General features: G+C 34.0%; 1 protein-coding gene across 1 annotated transcript in view; it reads right to left on the reverse strand.

Annotated features, from left to right (window-relative positions):
* LOC126830930 (E3 ubiquitin-protein ligase HERC2) overlaps nucleotides 1-18,226 on the reverse strand; it is a 91,526-nt gene that overhangs the window by 18,163 nt on the left and 55,137 nt on the right. Inside the window, exons 39-61 of the mRNA XM_050561444.2 lie at nucleotides 17,705-17,979; nucleotides 16,862-17,165; nucleotides 16,180-16,358; nucleotides 15,820-16,002; nucleotides 15,167-15,281; nucleotides 14,352-14,462; nucleotides 13,792-13,900; nucleotides 13,414-13,550; nucleotides 12,668-12,858; nucleotides 12,042-12,239; nucleotides 9,174-9,461; nucleotides 8,676-8,757; nucleotides 8,103-8,246; nucleotides 7,683-7,773; nucleotides 7,267-7,444; nucleotides 6,298-6,551; nucleotides 5,658-5,802; nucleotides 5,073-5,298; nucleotides 3,067-3,235; nucleotides 2,448-2,634; nucleotides 1,191-1,490; nucleotides 872-1,025; nucleotides 80-187 (exon numbers count right to left, since the gene is read on the reverse strand). Of these exons, the coding sequence (XP_050417401.1) occupies nucleotides 80-187; nucleotides 872-1,025; nucleotides 1,191-1,490; nucleotides 2,448-2,634; nucleotides 3,067-3,235; nucleotides 5,073-5,298; nucleotides 5,658-5,802; nucleotides 6,298-6,551; nucleotides 7,267-7,444; nucleotides 7,683-7,773; nucleotides 8,103-8,246; nucleotides 8,676-8,757; nucleotides 9,174-9,461; nucleotides 12,042-12,239; nucleotides 12,668-12,858; nucleotides 13,414-13,550; nucleotides 13,792-13,900; nucleotides 14,352-14,462; nucleotides 15,167-15,281; nucleotides 15,820-16,002; nucleotides 16,180-16,358; nucleotides 16,862-17,165; nucleotides 17,705-17,979 (4,128 nt within the window). The remainder of the gene's footprint in view (nucleotides 1-79; nucleotides 188-871; nucleotides 1,026-1,190; nucleotides 1,491-2,447; nucleotides 2,635-3,066; nucleotides 3,236-5,072; nucleotides 5,299-5,657; nucleotides 5,803-6,297; nucleotides 6,552-7,266; nucleotides 7,445-7,682; nucleotides 7,774-8,102; nucleotides 8,247-8,675; nucleotides 8,758-9,173; nucleotides 9,462-12,041; nucleotides 12,240-12,667; nucleotides 12,859-13,413; nucleotides 13,551-13,791; nucleotides 13,901-14,351; nucleotides 14,463-15,166; nucleotides 15,282-15,819; nucleotides 16,003-16,179; nucleotides 16,359-16,861; nucleotides 17,166-17,704; nucleotides 17,980-18,226) is intronic.

Genomic DNA, 18,226 nt, shown 5'->3' on the forward strand with positions numbered 1-18,226 from the left:
TTTTCGCATATAAATTGCTAACATCCAACTTTTTGGCAAATCATTTTCGATCAGGAAAAGCTCCCCACAGAATATTTACCTGATCTGACTGCTACTGTAATACCAGTACCATCTTGTATAGTTAAAGGATCATGGCGTCTCTCGGTAGAACATCTACGATCAAATTCTACTCTTAATGCTTCAGCACCTACAAATAACATCACACTCAGTATGTTATCTCAACATAATTACAATTTATTACAGAGAAAAGCACCACACAATGAAATATAAATACAAATCAATGATCTGAGCTAACTATTAGTATCAAATGATTTCAGTGTCTCAATAATAACAACTATGTTCCAACACTGCAATTGTATTTTTTTCTGTGTTATGCAGACTGAAGGCCATCTGTGAAAATGATATTTCAATATCCCAAGGACTTACCATTTCCCATTTCATAAACACATTTAACAAAAGGAAATGGATAAACATAGCCATGTTGTTTCAAGGAACATTTAGTTTCAAAAGTGACAGGTGGATTTAAACTAAAGTTTACACTAATTAATTCTTTTGAAAAAACATTTTAGAAATAGGTAATTTATTTTTTTTTTAAGAAATTAAGATTATTTTTTTTAAACAAATTATGATTATTTTCAAAGTAAACACTGAAATCAAAAGTGAACTACCGTTTATCCAGGCAATAATTAGTTTCAAGTACGACCGGTGGAATTAATTTAAGTTTACGTTGATTAATTCTTCAGCCAATAACTTTAAAAGTTTAAAGCCATATACAAGGATATACAAAGGTTATTTACACTGAAAAAAATATTAAAATATCCCACGGATAACAAATTCTGAAACGTCACTTTAAAAAACTACATATATCTACCTGGTATTTTAACATGTCCTGTTGATGATGTATCATCTGTATAGCGATGAAGACTTTCCTGTACAACTGGCTGGGCGGCCTGTCTACCAGACTCAGTGTCTGTGGCTACATCTTCAAGTTCTGTGACACATATTTCTAATAACATCTCAGCTACCTGTAACAAAATTTAAGAGTTGTTTTTGTTTTTATGGTTAGAGTTTTTGCACATTTCCTGGGCAGCTGTATTAAGTTAACAAATGTAAGAAAGGCACCAGTGAAAAAAGATATCTCGAAATATTAAGTGACACTATCAAGATTTTCAAATAAATCATCTGCCTACCTGGTGATTAGCTTTACCAAGACAGTTTAATTGTTCGGACAGAGTTTCCCGCCCTTTTTCTCCTACTCTAACAGCGACAGCCAACTTCAACAGATCAACCAATACACGTGCATCATCGGCAGTCATTTTACTGGTAAACTCATCCAGACAAGAGGGATAACTTGCAACATGTTGACTTTCAGCAGGTCGTGTTATTTCGTCCGGTGATGTAAACGTCTCTACAATTATACTAGTGGCTGGGGAACATTTGGCAGCCAGACTGTGCATGCTGGGAAATGTTGGTAGTTCTAATGGCTGTACCTGTAATTAATAAACAAAGACTATCTGAACATCACATTTTGCACAAGGCAGAGTATGTTCAATTTTTCTAAAACACCTGATACCACTTCTTGTCTATTTGGGAAGTTCACAAAGTTTACAATTTTGAGTGTACTTTTGTACTAAGTAATTTAGTTGTGGAATCTGACAGCGTGGACACTGCCACAATGTTAATCTCTACAAGGTACTTTGATACTGACATCAATGTCCAATTTGTTTTTAGTTCTAAATAATGGCAGGGATGCCAATATCCTTAGACAAGATTCACATTCTCTAGACTTTATGGAAAATAACATCACCTGAATTAAGGATTTAGTAATTCTGAATTATCGTTTTATACAATGAACAAGGCTCAGTTATAAAGATACTTCATCCTTATATACCAAAAACTAAGTGAAAATGATAAAGATATCTTATGATTTATAAGATATGCCCTGGAAACAAAACTTGGAATAAAAATAAAAAACAACATAATGGACTGATGGACTGAGAAACAGAGTGCATTTCAATATCTCTCCCTTAAAGCTACATTATGTAATATTTAGATTAAAGAGTTGACCTTACTTGCTATAATAGCTCAAAAATAGATAATGTAAAATGAAAATATTGATAATTTCATTCAAATTACTTCATTCTGAGCCAAGTTATAACTGTTTGTAGTTTTGACAAGATGTGTGTATTGCGGTAACCAGGGCACTGGTATATTCGACACTTAGCCTAGCTTTCCCATATTTATAAATGCCAACCGTTCTAATCTATTTAAAATCTAGAGTATCCAATGCCATTGAGAGTTGATTATGGTCTTGTTTCGTTAATATATGTCTAATTAATAGTTTATGTAACATTTCAGGCCTAAAGAAAGACCTGTAATAACAGATTTAGCTCTTGCATAATGTATGTTTAACTCTGTTAGTTTATAAGAATAAAGCAAATACTTACTATATCGAGTGAATCTACAAGAGATACAGCTATATCACTATGATCAACAACATCTGATATAGCTAGAGCTAGAGTACTAGAATCAGGGGTCATAGAATGACCTGTACCACTTGTTATCATAGACTGACTTAATTTACTATCAACTACAGTCTGAATATCGTGTTTTAAAGCGCCTACAATAGCATCTCTGAAAGTATAACATTAATATTAATACAAAACAACCCATACAGTTCAAATAACTTTCTTGTGACAGAATACGGTTCAGTAAATTCAGGTTTCATCTGATACAATAAAATAGAGTTTAACATCCTACTTTTTTTGCACCAACTGGGCTAATGAGTACGGGCATACAAAATTTGGCAGCGGTATTTCTGTCTACTCTAATTTCAACTGCCAAGGGATCTTTTATGTGCATTGTTGTAAACATCAACTTGTGCAAAGGAGCTCAGTTTTTCATACCATTCGAAATGAATAGACACGGTTCCTTACCAAGTCATCAGTCCTACACCAATAGTGAAACAACCCTTTTGGCTATTTTTGTATAAATATTTGTTAATAACTAGTTTAATATCCTGACTTAACAACAAGACTTAAACACGTAAACTTGACTTTTACACACCTTGCAAACACTATCTGTAATGCTGTTAGTACATGTGATAAAGCTTTCTGTTTCTCCTGATCCGATTCCAGTGATAGGATAATCTTAGACAATGATGGTCGACCATTTTTATTTTGACTATTCTGGGATGGTGATGGAGAGGATTCATCAGTGGTTCCATCATTTAAACCTACAGATTGAAAAAAAAAAAACCTATCTTAAAAAAACACAACAAAATATCTTCTAAAACTTTAAATGTACCTATAGATTGCATATTTTATATTCCCTATTTTTTTATTCTGTATTAAATATTTCATATTCTGTTTTTTTATATATATATAGCAATTTTTTTCAAAATAAATTAGGCTGAAGGATTCTAAAAGTTACATAAAACTGTAGCTATACAATGAACTGATAATGTCTGAATCAGTGATGGGATTTCAAAAAAATTCTTGTCGGACATTTTTCCCGAAAATAAAGGGGCATAACTCTTATCGTAATTTAAGCAGACGTTTTCAAAACACAATTAAGAATCACATGTCAACAAAATATATTCAAATTCATATGTAAAAAAAAATAGGTGCACCTTGTTATATTTCATGTTTAAAACCCGTACGGCATTCAAATTTATGTCAATAATATTCCTACAAAATTACATGACATCGTAATACTATAGAATGGCAGCGTGCCGACTGCTGCCGATCTGTTTCAAACTCCCCCAAAATTACCATATTTTTCGGGTCATACGTCGGTACATTTTTCAGCCAAGTCCGACATTCGTCTGATACTCCGTTTCGATTTATACACGGAAGGTAAAAAAATGACATCTCGAAATTTATTTGGCCGTAAACCATAGTTAACGACGCTCTAATACAACGAGCGAGTGACACCAATTGTTCAATAATTGCATTCGACTGTAGCACGCGCTATCGTCTAAAATAATTAACTACTTACGTCATTCCAATTGAAATATTCGTCAACATTTCTTAGCGTGTTTATTTATTTATTTAAAGACATAAACTCCCTTCAAAATATGATCATAAATCCAACAATATGCCATCAAAATAGAATCTTTTCCCGGACATCAGGCGTATTGGATTCAGCACGTATACATCTCTTAATTTCACGTGTCTCGCGAGAATTGTACTTTCATTTCAATTACTGAACTATATAAGCGACATTTGCGTGTGTGTGATACAATATATGTTGATTTGAGGTGTTATATACTATCAGGATATGTGACATATTATATGACTAATTTCTACGTGTTATTGTCCGACACAAAGGAGATTAAAACGTGAGACAATGGTGAAATCACGGGTTAATCAGATTAAGTTTATAATCACTCTTATTGGATTGATATATCGTCCGACAAAGGAGAAGCAATGACTTCTGTTCAGGATTGATTTGATGAATTGTCCGACAAAGGATTAAGTAAGCCAATCAAGGCAGAATAGTAGTTAATCAAGGTCGGTGTGTATAGACGATATAACAGGATAAATAGTCAATCACTTAATTACCTAATCAATCCAGCCTATTATCAACGATAATCGGGTTGCACGGTAGTTATACACTCAGTACACTATATTAATTTTGGAATTTGAATATTATTCACCATGTCTTGATGTCCGATTGGGCATATTCCCGGTCGGACAATTTTGGGCGTTTCGAAAAAAGATTCGGACAAGTCCAGAATATACGGGTAAAATCCCATCACTGGTCTGAATTTTCAGTGAATTTTTGTCTGTACATTTATATTTGCAGCAAACTTTATAGTTTTAGATGTTTTCTGTATCCACCTGATACAGGAGGGAAGATTGCTGATCAAATACATTTTGAATGCTTTAGAGAGAGCAAGGTAAATTCTATTTGAAGGGTGTGTGTACATGACCTCCTAATCCCCCAGGATCTGCACCCATGACCAAATATTTTAAAATACTTCGAACAAGATTTGAAAACAATAAAGTCTGTACTAATTCAAAACAGGAAAGTTAACCATAAATTGTTGTAAAGAAGTGGAAACATACCTATCAAGGTTGAGCCGAGAGGATCTTTAGATGTAGAAAATAGAACTGGTTCATGAGATGTTGGTGTAGAAAGATCTGTAGTTGCCCAGGCTACACTATGAGATGATCCACAAGCAACCCTAGTTATTTTATATCCCTCCAATCCATGAACTAAGGCAGCCTTTCTATTGACAGCTGTTGTAGCATTACCTTGTTGACCATGATCATTATCACCCCAAGCATAAACCTAAAATAATAGAAATCTTGTTTTATTTAATATCTCTCTAATTTATCGAAACCTTGTTTTACTCATTATCTCTAAAAATATTAGAAATCTTGTCTTATTCACTAATTGTTAAATAATAGAAATATATTGGTACTTATTATCTCCAAAAAATATAAATTTTGATTTGTTCATTTTCTCTAAAAAAAATTAAATAAATTAGAAACCTTGTTTTATTCACCAACTTAAAGAAATCTTGTTTTATTCACTATCTATGTAGATATCTTGTTTTAATTTTTATCAATGGATAACATATGTATTGACAGTAGTAATTTCGACTACTAATCTGAATGATTTGAGAATTAATTAAAATCTGATATTACCTGTCCGGTATCTGTAACAGCTAAACAATGTAAAGCACCAACAGATACATGTATTATCTTCTTTCCCTTTAACCCTTCTACTAACTGTGGTTTACGAACATGGGCGTCTGTTCCATGACCTAGACGGAAGTAATCTCCTTTACCCCTGCAATACAAAATATGACATATACAACTCTGATTCTTAGATCATAGTGCAGATTACAATGAAATCACTAGGGTAAGGAAGCATACTGATCCAGCCATGTTTAATGTTCAAAAATACATATCATCTCTGTTTACTATCAAGACAGCTAATGGCTATATATCGGACATACATTATCATCACTAAAAAATATTAATCTTTTACATACAAAGATTTTTATTCGGAAGCTGAGAGAGAGAGAGAGAGAGAGAGAGAGAGAGAGAGGGAGGGTCATTTTGGGACTAACATATGGTTCAACTTTATATCAATACTTTGCTAGCAGTGGGGGGATACCGGAGGACCAGGAGAAAACCCACTTGGACAAGCGACCCTACTTCATGTACAACCGGGCAATCGAAACCATGCCAGTTGACTCAATAACAGACTTTATGATGCATCCACTCATTCCCCCCACCACCCTCGGAGCTGAAAGAGAACCTGCTATATTAATATACTTACCATGTCCATACTTGTCCTGATTTAGTTAATGCTAGAGAGAACTGAGCTCCACACTCTATCTGACATACTCCCATTCCTGTTAATCTATCAATAACATGTGGTACATTACAACCATCACTACCACCACGACCTAATTTACCAAAATCTCCATCACCCCACGAATATACATTGCCGTCATCAGTTAAAGCTAGAGTCTGGGCATCACGACTACCACATGCTACTTGTATCACTCTCTGTCCAGCTAAGGCTTTTATCTGTAAAACAACATATAGGTTCTTTAAAGCCATTCCAGTTTAAATAAATAATACTTTAATTAAATCTCAATTTATTATGTAAGAGCTAAATCTGCCTATTGCAAGTCTTTATTTTGGCTTCAAATGTTATATAAACTATTATCTAGATATTTATTCACATGACAAGCCTATAATCAATTCTACGATAATAATCATTCTAAGTTACTTCTTCCAACACGCATAAATTTGCTTAGAATAAACCGAGTTGAATGAAATTTTTCAATTTTATTTTTCATTATCTATTTTTGAACTAATTACTAATATAGCAAGAATGGCCAGCTCTTTATCGAAATCTTACAAAATGCATCTTTAAAAAACATTATTCAAACCGATCAATTCTAACTTAGTTAGTTAGATCAATTCTAAATTTAGCTCCGTTTCTGTTGATTTCACATGTCCTTATCTCTCTTAGTCATATATCTAATACTTGGATGTGCTTAAGTACATAATAACGGTCAAGGACACATTTTGTGCAAAATGTACAGCCCTTACTGTGATCTGATAAATTGAGATCTTGGCAACAAAATGAAATAAAACAAAGTGTTAATAATATAAATATTTTTCATTTAGCTTTCTAATTGACGATTAGCAGTTCAATTTTATCAGAGATTAATAAACTTTGTTCAAATGATCAGAACTACGCCTCTGACCATGAGCAATACAGCTAATCACATACCTGTTTAGGTTTAAGTTGTGTAGTATTATCACCGTGTCCTAATCTACCATAATCCCCTAATCCCCAGGTATATAAATCTCCATTAGATATAATAGCAGCACTATGTGAACTGCCACATGATATATCTCTCACTCGCTTTGATTTTAAAGCTTCAATAAGTCTTGGAGTATCACATGTCCTAAAATAAAAATATTTAGATATTTATAAAAACAATTCATGTCATAAACATATTAATTATCAAATTTTGAGTGTTTTATAGAAACAAGACCTTTAGCTACCATAAAACATTGGAAACATTTTACCACTTGTAACTTATAGCTCCACTGACACGGAAGATAAATGTTCATGTATGGGAGATTGTAAAACTAATTTATTTTGAGCTGAACATCATGAAAAGTGACAACAGATACACTTACATTCTACTTGAGTGACCTAGTTTACCATCATCACCTTCACCCCATGAGAAAACTTTACCATCAACTGTTAAAGCCATGGCATGTCTTCCTCCTAAAAACAAAATCAACATTTATCAGCATCTTCACAAGTTTACTAAGCTATGTAATATAATCAGGATTAAGTTTAATACCCTGTCATATGCTAACATATAATTCAAATGTAAACAGATAAAGAATAAAGTTATTAAACATCTCTTCAATACAATATATTGGACATATTTAGACTGATATCTGTATGAATATTTTTGTAAAACTAAGGTCACATGTGATATTAGAGAGCAGACGACATTATATCCACCATAATTCCTACTGTAATCGGTCCTATTGCCTGTATGTCTTGTACCCAAATTTTGGGTCTGATAAATTTGATAAAATACCAACCTGAATGAACAGCAACTTTTTTGACAACATATTGACTGAGAGAGTTTAAAGGTCGTGGTACGGATATATTACCATTATTTACACCTAGACCTAATCTACCATTGGTTGCTTCACCACACGCATATACTTTACCATCTTGCGTTACTGTAGGCAAAAAAAATACAATTGATATACACATTTCAATTAATAAACATGGCCCTGCTTTAAGCAACTATCAAAATATAATAAACGGTACCATCATCAGTCGTGAACCATCAGTGGAATATACAATAAGTTTTATAAAAACATTTTCATTACAGTCATATGCTTTCTTTAAAATTTATATTCCAGTTGTAAGCAATCTTACAAATAGAGTGTGAAATGGTTTTGACACCATTAATTCAGTGTCCGACAAGGACAGTCTCATATATAGGGAAACTGGTATACATCTATTTAGTATTGCTGCAAGGAAATTGTCTTCTAGTCCATGCATGAATTACTATTTCTATAAAAATTCTTATTGGTGAAGACTATAAAATGTGCATTCAATCAGCTTACAACACAATTTAATGTGATTTGTTGTATTTAACTTACCACAGAAGAGACTTTTAGAACCACCAGCAATCTGTATACATTTTAAAGATGACAGAGTTTCATTTAAACCTGGTAATTTGATCTGAAAATAATTTAAACATACTCTAGAATGTAAAACAAAGGGACAGAAATACACGAACAGGTTTCATAAAATGAGAGCCAACATTACAATGTGTTTTCAATGTACAAAATATTGTTCTTATTATGTTCTAAATTACAATAATTTAAATTATGCAACAGTGTCACTATAACACTGACCAGAGAGTCCAACTTAAAATGTGTTATTACGATACTCTTATATTTATACACTGTGGCATCACTATAACACTGATCAGACTCCAACTTCAACTCTGTTATTGCGATACTCTTATATATCATACACTATAACACTGATCAGAGTCCAACTTCAACTGTGTTACAGCAATACTCTTCTATATCATGCAATCAGAGAAGCAACTAGATGAGACCGCCCCCCCCCCCGTGTAGTTCTGTTCTTACCTTAGATCCTTTAGGTCCACCAAGTTGATCTTTATCATTTAACCCCCACACAAACACATGTGTCTGTATATCTTTAGATCCTGATAAAACCATCTTCGTCTTTTTACGTCCATTTTGTATGATACTTTGTTCATTTTCCTCTTCTTTATCCGATGCTAAGAAGGAGAAGTTTGCAGCAGCTTCTTCATCATCTGATTTTAACCGTCCAACAACCCAGAGTCCATGTATCTTACAGTCAATCCCACTACTACGACATTGTTTAATAGCTATCTCTATAATATGATGATACTAAAAAATAAACAAACAAGCTGATCAACAGATTAAAATAAATAAATGATTAGATCTATTTGAGTCAAATATAAAATTATTAATTCCAATGAATTTTATATGATTTGTATTTTCTGAATGGCAAACTGATTTTTTGTTCCGCTGTCCACACAATAAGCCAAAAATAAAATAAAAATCAGTAGATAAGCCAACTTCCGCCTAATCTTTCTAAAACAACAAGAGCATCGCTAACGCAGCAATATACGTCCACATTCCTGTTTTGTTTGATATGGTCCAGTTTGCATTGAGGGTCTGTGAAATAAAACTGGGTTGTAGGACTGCTATCAGTTTAACGTTTCGTTCACATTAACAGAACACAATTTTTATTTTAAAACAATCGATGTCTTTATTCTAAAAGCATGACGTTTAGAATAGGTATCCCCATTTCAAAAGGATCGGTTAAGAATTGCGGCCTGTAGGCAAAACACAAGACACACAAACATTAGGCGTGACTCTGTCCCAAGGGGTTGAGCATGCACCAAAAATAATAATAGAGGCCAGCCTTAGGATTAAGGAATAAGTGTAAAAACGTAGCCTTAGGCTATAAGGAATAAGTCTAAAAAAAATTTCAAGATGATCGATTAAGAAATGCGGTCTGCAAGTGACACACAGACATAAAAAAAGAAAATGGGCGTAGCTCTGCCCCTGGGGGTTGGGTATTCACCACAACTAATAGGGATGTTCCTTAGGATAGAAGGAATATGTATGCTAAGTTTCAAGGTGATACGATAAGAAATGCGATCTGTAGATGACAAACAAATAAATAAATATAAGGGATGGGCGTGGCTCTACCCCTGGTGGTCGGGCATGCACCAAAAACAATAGGGATCATACTTAGGGTATAAGCAATTCATATGAAAAATTTTCAAGACGATTGATTAAGAATTGTGGCCTGTAGGTGACACACAGACATAAAAAGAAAAGAAAATGGGCGTGGCTCTGCCCCTGGGGGTAAAAAAACAATAGGGGTCATCGTTAGGGTATAAGCAATTCATATGAAAAAATTTCAAGACAATTGATTAAGAATTGTGGTCTGTAGGCGACACACACACATAGAAAAAGAAAATGGGCGTGGCTTTGCCCCTGGGGGGTGGGCATGCACCCAAAACGATAGGGATGTTCCTGAGGGTACAAAGAATAAGTATGCAAAGTTTCAAGATGATACGTTAAGAAATGTGGCCTGTAGACGACAAACAAACAAATACAAAAATGGGCGTGGCTCTGCCCCGGGGAGGCGAGCATGCACTAAAAACAATAGGGATCATCCTTAGGGTATAAGGAATAAATATGTAAAGTTGATACGTTAAGAAATGCGGTCTGTAGATGACAAACAAATAAATAAATATAAGGAATGGGCGTGGCTCTGCCCCTGGGGGTCGGGCATGCACCAAAAACAATAGGGATCTTCCTTGGGGTATAAGGAATAAGTATACCAAGTTTGAAGAAAATCCAGTAAGAATTGCGCCCTGTAGGCGACACAAAGACACACGAAAAGAAAATGGGAAATGGGCGTGGCTCTGCCCCTGGGGGTTGGGCATGTACCCCAAACGATAGGGATGTTCCTTAGGGTACAAAGAATGTGTATGCAAGATTATAAGTTAAGAAATGTGGCCTGTAGACGACAAACAAACAAATACTAGAAATGGGCGTGGCTCTGCCCCTGGGGGTCGGGCATGCACCAAAAACAATAGGGATCTTCCTTGGGGTATAAGGAATAAGTATACCAAGTTTGAAGAAAATCCAGTAAGAATTGCGCCCTGTAGGCGACACAAAGACACACGAAAAGAAAATGGGCGTGGCTCTGCCCCTGGGGGTTGGGCATGCACCCCAAACGATAGGGATGTTCCTTAGGGTACAAAGAATGTGTATGCAAAGTTTCAAGATTATTAGTTAAGAAATGTGGCCTGTAGACGACAAACAAACAAATACTAGAAATGGGCGTGGCTCTGCCCCGGGGGGTCGGGCATGCACCAAAAACAATAGGGATCTTCCTTGGGGTATAAGGAATAAGTATACCAAGTTTGAAGAAAATCCATGAAGAATTGCGCCCTGTAGGCGAACCACAGACACACACACACACACACACACATACAGACATACACACACACACACACACACACACACACACAGACAGGGGCGACGGCATAATACGTTCACATTATGAATGTGGACGTATAAAAATCTAATCAGAAAGAGCCTTTCCATTATTAATCATAATATCATATATGATCAAATCAATTCAATACATGATTTTGAGTAAATTATCACATCTTGTAAATTACATGAATTATCTGTCATAGCTTGTAATTACATTACCAGTGAATCAGTAAGTAGATCACAATCAGGCCCGTAACTAGGGGGGGGCTGCAAAAAGTCCCCCCCGCGCCCTGTGAAAAAATTGTCAACTGTTAAAAAATTAGATATACATTGTCCGTCAATTTTACAGCACCTCTGAGAACATTTCCTGTCCTACACGTTGCTCTGAGCTAGTTACTGCCCTGATTACAGTGTAATAATATAATGAGTGATTACGGTACTTACATCTGTCATATCTTGTAATAATGTAACAAGTGATTCTGTAGATGATATATGAACACTACGTAATTCTTTTAAACCATGTATAGATTCACCACCACTGATCACCACCACAGATGGCATGTAACTTGAATCATCGGGATCAACTTTCATATATAAACGATTTATAACTATATCAGGCTGCATCTCTAATCGGATCCAATGCTGAAATAATAAATAAATAATACATACTTGGAACATTTCTTTGCCAGATACTGATTCAAGATCTGACCATATAATTGCAAATGATATTGGACTTAAGGATGCTACAAGATTTGTTCAATTTGCAATCCTGAGAGCGTAATGAAAAACATATTGAAAATGTATACCATGAAAATATTTCATGTGATTTTTTTTTTTCTTGTATTTTTGTAAGTTACAGTTCATTAAACGAACACACACCTAACAGTTAATTAAGTGTACACATGTTGGATTAGATTCACACATTTTTGTGGTTGCAATTAGGTATGTGAATTGAAACGAAATAGGGTTTAACGTCCTACTGTTCTGCACCGACTGGGCTAATGAAAACAGACAGGTTTAAGATATGGGAAGCTACGACATGATATTAGAAGTATATAACATGATTTTACCTTTCCTTGAGAGCCAAGACTCTGCCAATATCCAACATTGGATATGATAAGATTTTCAGCTTGGTTTTCTCGTGAAGATACCGTGATATTTTTAACACACATATGCCAGTTGTCCACAAGATAACCTTGTAATAAACTGGATGATTGTTTATTTACTTTACCAGGTTTACCAACAAAGGTAGGATCACCACCTTAAAGACAATATCCAAAATATAGTTAAAATACTTTACCAAGTTTACCAACAAATGTTGAATTACCACCTTAAAGACAATACCCAAAATATAGTTAATATACTTTACCAAGTTTACCAACAAATGTTGAATCACCACCTTACTTAAAGACAATATCCAAAATACCGTAAAGCTGGTCTACAGAATTCTTGCCTGGTGATTGTATTTTTTGAGAAAGAATCCTAGATTCCAGGTAACTCTTTAAGTTCTACTAACAAAGACTAAAACCACCAAATTGAAGACCAATATTTGGGGTCTTATATTTCCATACTTTTTGTATAGGACATGTTAAAAGTCAAAGACCCAACAATGAAGATGATTTGAAGCTGTAAAATTCAATTTATTTTGTTCAATATTTAAATGTCATGATTGCTGTTAAAGCTAAAAAAAATTAGTCTGAAAATTTATACACGCGACATTGAATTGTTAAATGCTATAAATTCCTGAATTTGTGATACAAGACATCATCAAATTGATAAAGTGCATTGAAATAGTCAAGCCCATTGATTGTCTGACCTGGTTCATTGATTCGTATAAATGGATGTCGATGAGTTTTATTTCCTTTAAAACAAATCTCACATAAATCATATTCTTCACAAACTTTACATTTAAAACGGGCACCTGTTAGAGGGCTGTTCTCACATCCATTACACCTGAAACATACAAAAATATTAATCGATAGTACTCTAGCCCATTAAAAATACAAAATGGTAAAATCAAATCTCTTTAAATTAATACTAATTAATCACATACTTTAGTCAATAAAAAAGCTTTAGTTGAGAAAATCCTCTTTTTTGACAACCTACACCAAGAAATATGAACTATTTGTTTTTTTTCATCCCTTTATCATTAATTTACCTGAACCCATACATATCCTGAAGTAATAAAACTTACGTGACTCTATGATGTGTAGAGGGTACTGGTTCCATTTCATCTATTACACCTGTCCAATGGGCTTGTTGAGGGAAGTCAACTGTTATATCACGTCCATTAGGATTAATAGCTAAAATAATAGTTACACAAATTCATATCAGAAAAAAACATATAAAAGCCAAATTATTATTTAAGTTTATACTTTTAGAACTGTGAAATGATCTTTTTATTCACATGAATTATATCCCAAGATTGGTTTGATCTACGAAAAAAAAGTTTTTACAAAAGACAAATTGCAATCCCACAAAATGAATCCCATGAAATCAAAAATTGTATTTTGAACCCATATCAAAGAGGTCTAACAATTTCAGATGTATATGTGACTCATGCCAGCAAAATGAGCCTTAAGTCGCAAATCATTGTTTACAATGTATGGAAAAAATGAAGAGGACAAAAATATAAAAAAATTTAGCATGCTTTAGTTTATATTAAAAATATATTTTTAGTTTTTAACATTTTTGTTCATATCAAAAGCTTGTGACTTTCGACTCATTTTGTTATCACCGGTCACATGTGCGTACCTGTAACGGTTCCTACACTACCGTGTGCGACAGATCCCCATTTATATGTTGGTGTGGTTACTGATGGCTTAACACGAACTTTATCACCATGTTTTATAACATGTAGACCTTCTGTAAATAAAAATACTAGGAATTAAATTCTCTCGATCCTATATACAGTGAATAACCAAGTAAACACAACAACAACTAACTTCTATTAGTTATTAACGTCTGCTTCTACTGAGGGTGATATCGCAGACAAGTTGTTTTATCTTTATTATCTTACCGCAGGTGTCTTTCCTTTGGGAGGAAACCGGAATATCCAGAGTAAACCCACAAGGGGCAGAAGGTGTCCTATCTCCAAGCCACATACTCAAACCAGGGATAGAAAACTACAACCTCAAGCCAGAGTTGGCCGGCCAGCTAGCGCTCGAAGCGCAACACTCTAGACACTAGGCCATCCCAACCACCCAAAACTAACAAAGAATGAGACAGCTAAATAAGGAAAATCTCCACTTAATCTGAATCATGTTAGCTGTGAAAATATCTCCATAAATCACTGTTGCTGAACCATGTTCAGTGTGAAAACATCTCCACCAATTATTGCAGCGGAATCACTTTCGCTGTGTTTTATAACATTATGATTTTATTCACCCCATGTTTATTATCGGAACAGACAATACTTGATTCTGTCTAACTTTATTGTAATTCTCCCTTCAGTTTCCCATTTTAAGACAAAATTTGAATTATATCAGTAGCCCAATTGGCTTCTCATTCTAAAAGAGTGTGTTATAGATGTTAATGTAACTATTTTTTTAAATGGAAATTCACCTTACCTGCAGGATTGTTTAAACCCAATAATTCAACATGTAAATAGCGAACCCAATATGTTCCACTCTTACGCTGCCAATCAGCCTGGACATTCAAATCATGTAGTCCATCTCTATCCAACTGAATCAAAAATATTAAATATTTTCAGGATTGTAAGACAACTATGCAACTTGTAAGGCCCAAGAGTGTATTAATGGATGTAGAATTACCTATATTTGTTTAATTTCACCTTCAGGAATGAGCATAGTGTTAGAGTTTTACAGTAAAATTTTGCCAATTGATCCATTTTTAATTTTTTTGCCAATAGATCCATTATTAATTTAATGCATTTTGGGCAAGATATTTTTCCAAATATTTGTACACATTTACTTTGCAAATTGTATCTGAAGGTCAAATTCTTTGAAATTATAATTTTATGGAATGTAAATTAACTGACATCTCGAGTCAGTCAATTTCATTACCAGTTAGAACAGGTAAATAAACTTGAAACAGTTTATTTTATTTGTAATTGCATATACCATAAGCTATGATTACATTTTGAAAGCAAACAGTGAAAATTAAAGGATAAAGGGACACATGAAATGATAAATCAATACTGAAGGGGTTGGGTCATGAACACAAATCATGACATAGTATTTTAGACATAAATCAATCTCACCTTAACAACTTTACCGATATCACCTTCATGTACCTCTTCATATGTTTTACAACATCTTATCATCATATTAACTTCTATATTATCACGTACATATACAGCATATTCATCATTACTCATAAAATCTTGACGTTTTTTAAATGGACTTGTATTACCCCCAGCAGCACCTCGCTCACTCACAATATACTACAATTACAGATACAAATAAATAAACCCTGTATGTTACATAATTAGTCTATTGGTTCGTCTTTCGATACTACTGCTTTTTGAAAGATCTTTATTTCAAAACCACACTTAGTTGGTCATAAGAAAAAAACCCCTATTGTTACAAGACTTAAGTCCTCAAAATTATTTCCTACTTACGTCAAAAGAATCATATTCTTCAAAATCTTCAGACATAGAATCTGTATCAGTATAACCATCAACGGATGATAAACTTTCTGTATCTGTATCATCTTGTGGATGTGTATCTTGATGTTCTAATAACCAACTAACTAATGATTCAGCTGTTGGAGTTTCACCTTCAGGAAATAACGAACCTCCTGGCAAAATATACACATATGCGATTACATAAACCAGACAAAATAGCACATCTTAAAATTTGTAATTTTTAGTCTGAACAATGTTTTAATGATTTGAAAAAGATTGAACAAATCTTACAAATGATACAATTAAGAAACAAATTGTATCATTTAAATGAAATGTTTTAAACTTTAACTATTTTTCTAAAAACAATTCCTTTCGGAATTCCATTAGAACATTTATCCTTGTCATGTGCAACTGTTTAAACAACAGCTGCTGTAGCATCTGAATAACCAGGTCTATAGGTTTTCTGTAATGGGGTTGTCACCATTACAAATAAATAATAGCATTTCCAAAAGGTAAATATTTTGAGCTGAAATTTCCAGATAAGGTGAAGGTTATTGGCTATGTTAATTCTGACATTTCATTTGGATACTTAAACACACTATTATCAATGAAATACCATGTGAAATCTGGGAATGCTCCTGTAAGAAGATCAAGAAAAAAAAGGCAAATTAATTACCTGTATGAAGGGCTTTGATAGCTGACTCAACATGTTTCCGTGCAAAACCCATTTCTACCATCTGTGTAACAATAGGTGTAGGAGCGGGAAGTGCTGCCTTGGCTGATTTACGTTTGTGTTTAGTTATTTTACTAGATGATAATTGGGATGGTGGTAATGTGTTTATAGAAGGAAGGAGAGGTGGAGAAACTAAACTCGAACTAAGATCTCGTAGTTGTTCTTCATCAGAACTTGTATCGAATTCTGATTCAGATATCAATCCCATCTCGGCTGTTAAATATTGAGAAACTGCTAAAGCTGCAGCCTGAAAGAAATACAAAACCATCAACATTAAGATTTTTAATTTTCATGTGGTTGAACTATTGATAGTTTGCTAATTTTAGTCTCTTATGATTATGTGTGAAATGTTAGGTAGGAAAATTTCGCCCAGATGGTTGCATTTCTGCCTATTTACAATTGTCATGGGTTCTCTGTACACCAATGTGTACACATATGGACCTAGTATTTTTGTCCCATTTGAACGATACTTTCCTCGCAGCTGTCAAGTGAAGCCTGGGCTTGAAAGTTCCTGAAAGCTTTTTCACCGTATACTCTGGGATTTGAACCAGGGACATTTGAGTCATCAAAGGAGAACTAGAACTGTTTAATTTCTTATCTAGCATTTAAATAATTTAAATAATGCAAAACCAAAACTACAAATCCTTTTGATTTTAATTAACATATGAACATGAAGGCTGTGATCAATTTTTCGGAAATTGTCTATCACTGTCAACAAACGATTAGCACCAGCAGTTATGGCCTTCTATTAGTTCTTAGCTTTTCCTACAAATAAACTGCTCTTACCTCCATTTCCTCTCTTGTAAACATGGCTTTCAAAGGTGAAGGTTGTGTGGCAGCCATTAATATTTGTTGTAATAGATTCGATACAGACGGTCCTTCTTGTTGACCTTCTTCATCATTAGGAGGAGCTGCTTGTTCAGGTGCTGGTTCAATGGTGGTTTGTTGAAGTAAGATTTTCCGTAGAATACTCTGTCTATGGAACAATACACGACCAGCTTTCAGTAATCCTAATTTTAACTGTAGTTTATTAACATCTCGGTTATAGTTTCCACCAATGGCTGTAAAAAAAGACATGTTTGATTATTTCAAATTTGAATGAACAAGTCCTTCCAAATAATAAAAGTATTGTGTCAAAGTGATTCCATATACTGGGTTGGAAACATCGCTTTTCAAATTATCTATTAAAAAAATCTTTAAAAATTGGATTCTGTTGTTAGGGGACTAGACCTTGAAATTTTTGTTTCGAATAAACTATATTGGTTGAGTTTTAGAGAAATATATCAATTCTGTTGGTGGACGATGGGG

Source organism: Patella vulgata, chromosome 8, assembly GCF_932274485.2.
Source record: "Patella vulgata chromosome 8, xgPatVulg1.2, whole genome shotgun sequence".
Classification (NCBI taxonomy): Eukaryota; Metazoa; Mollusca; class Gastropoda; family Patellidae; genus Patella; species Patella vulgata.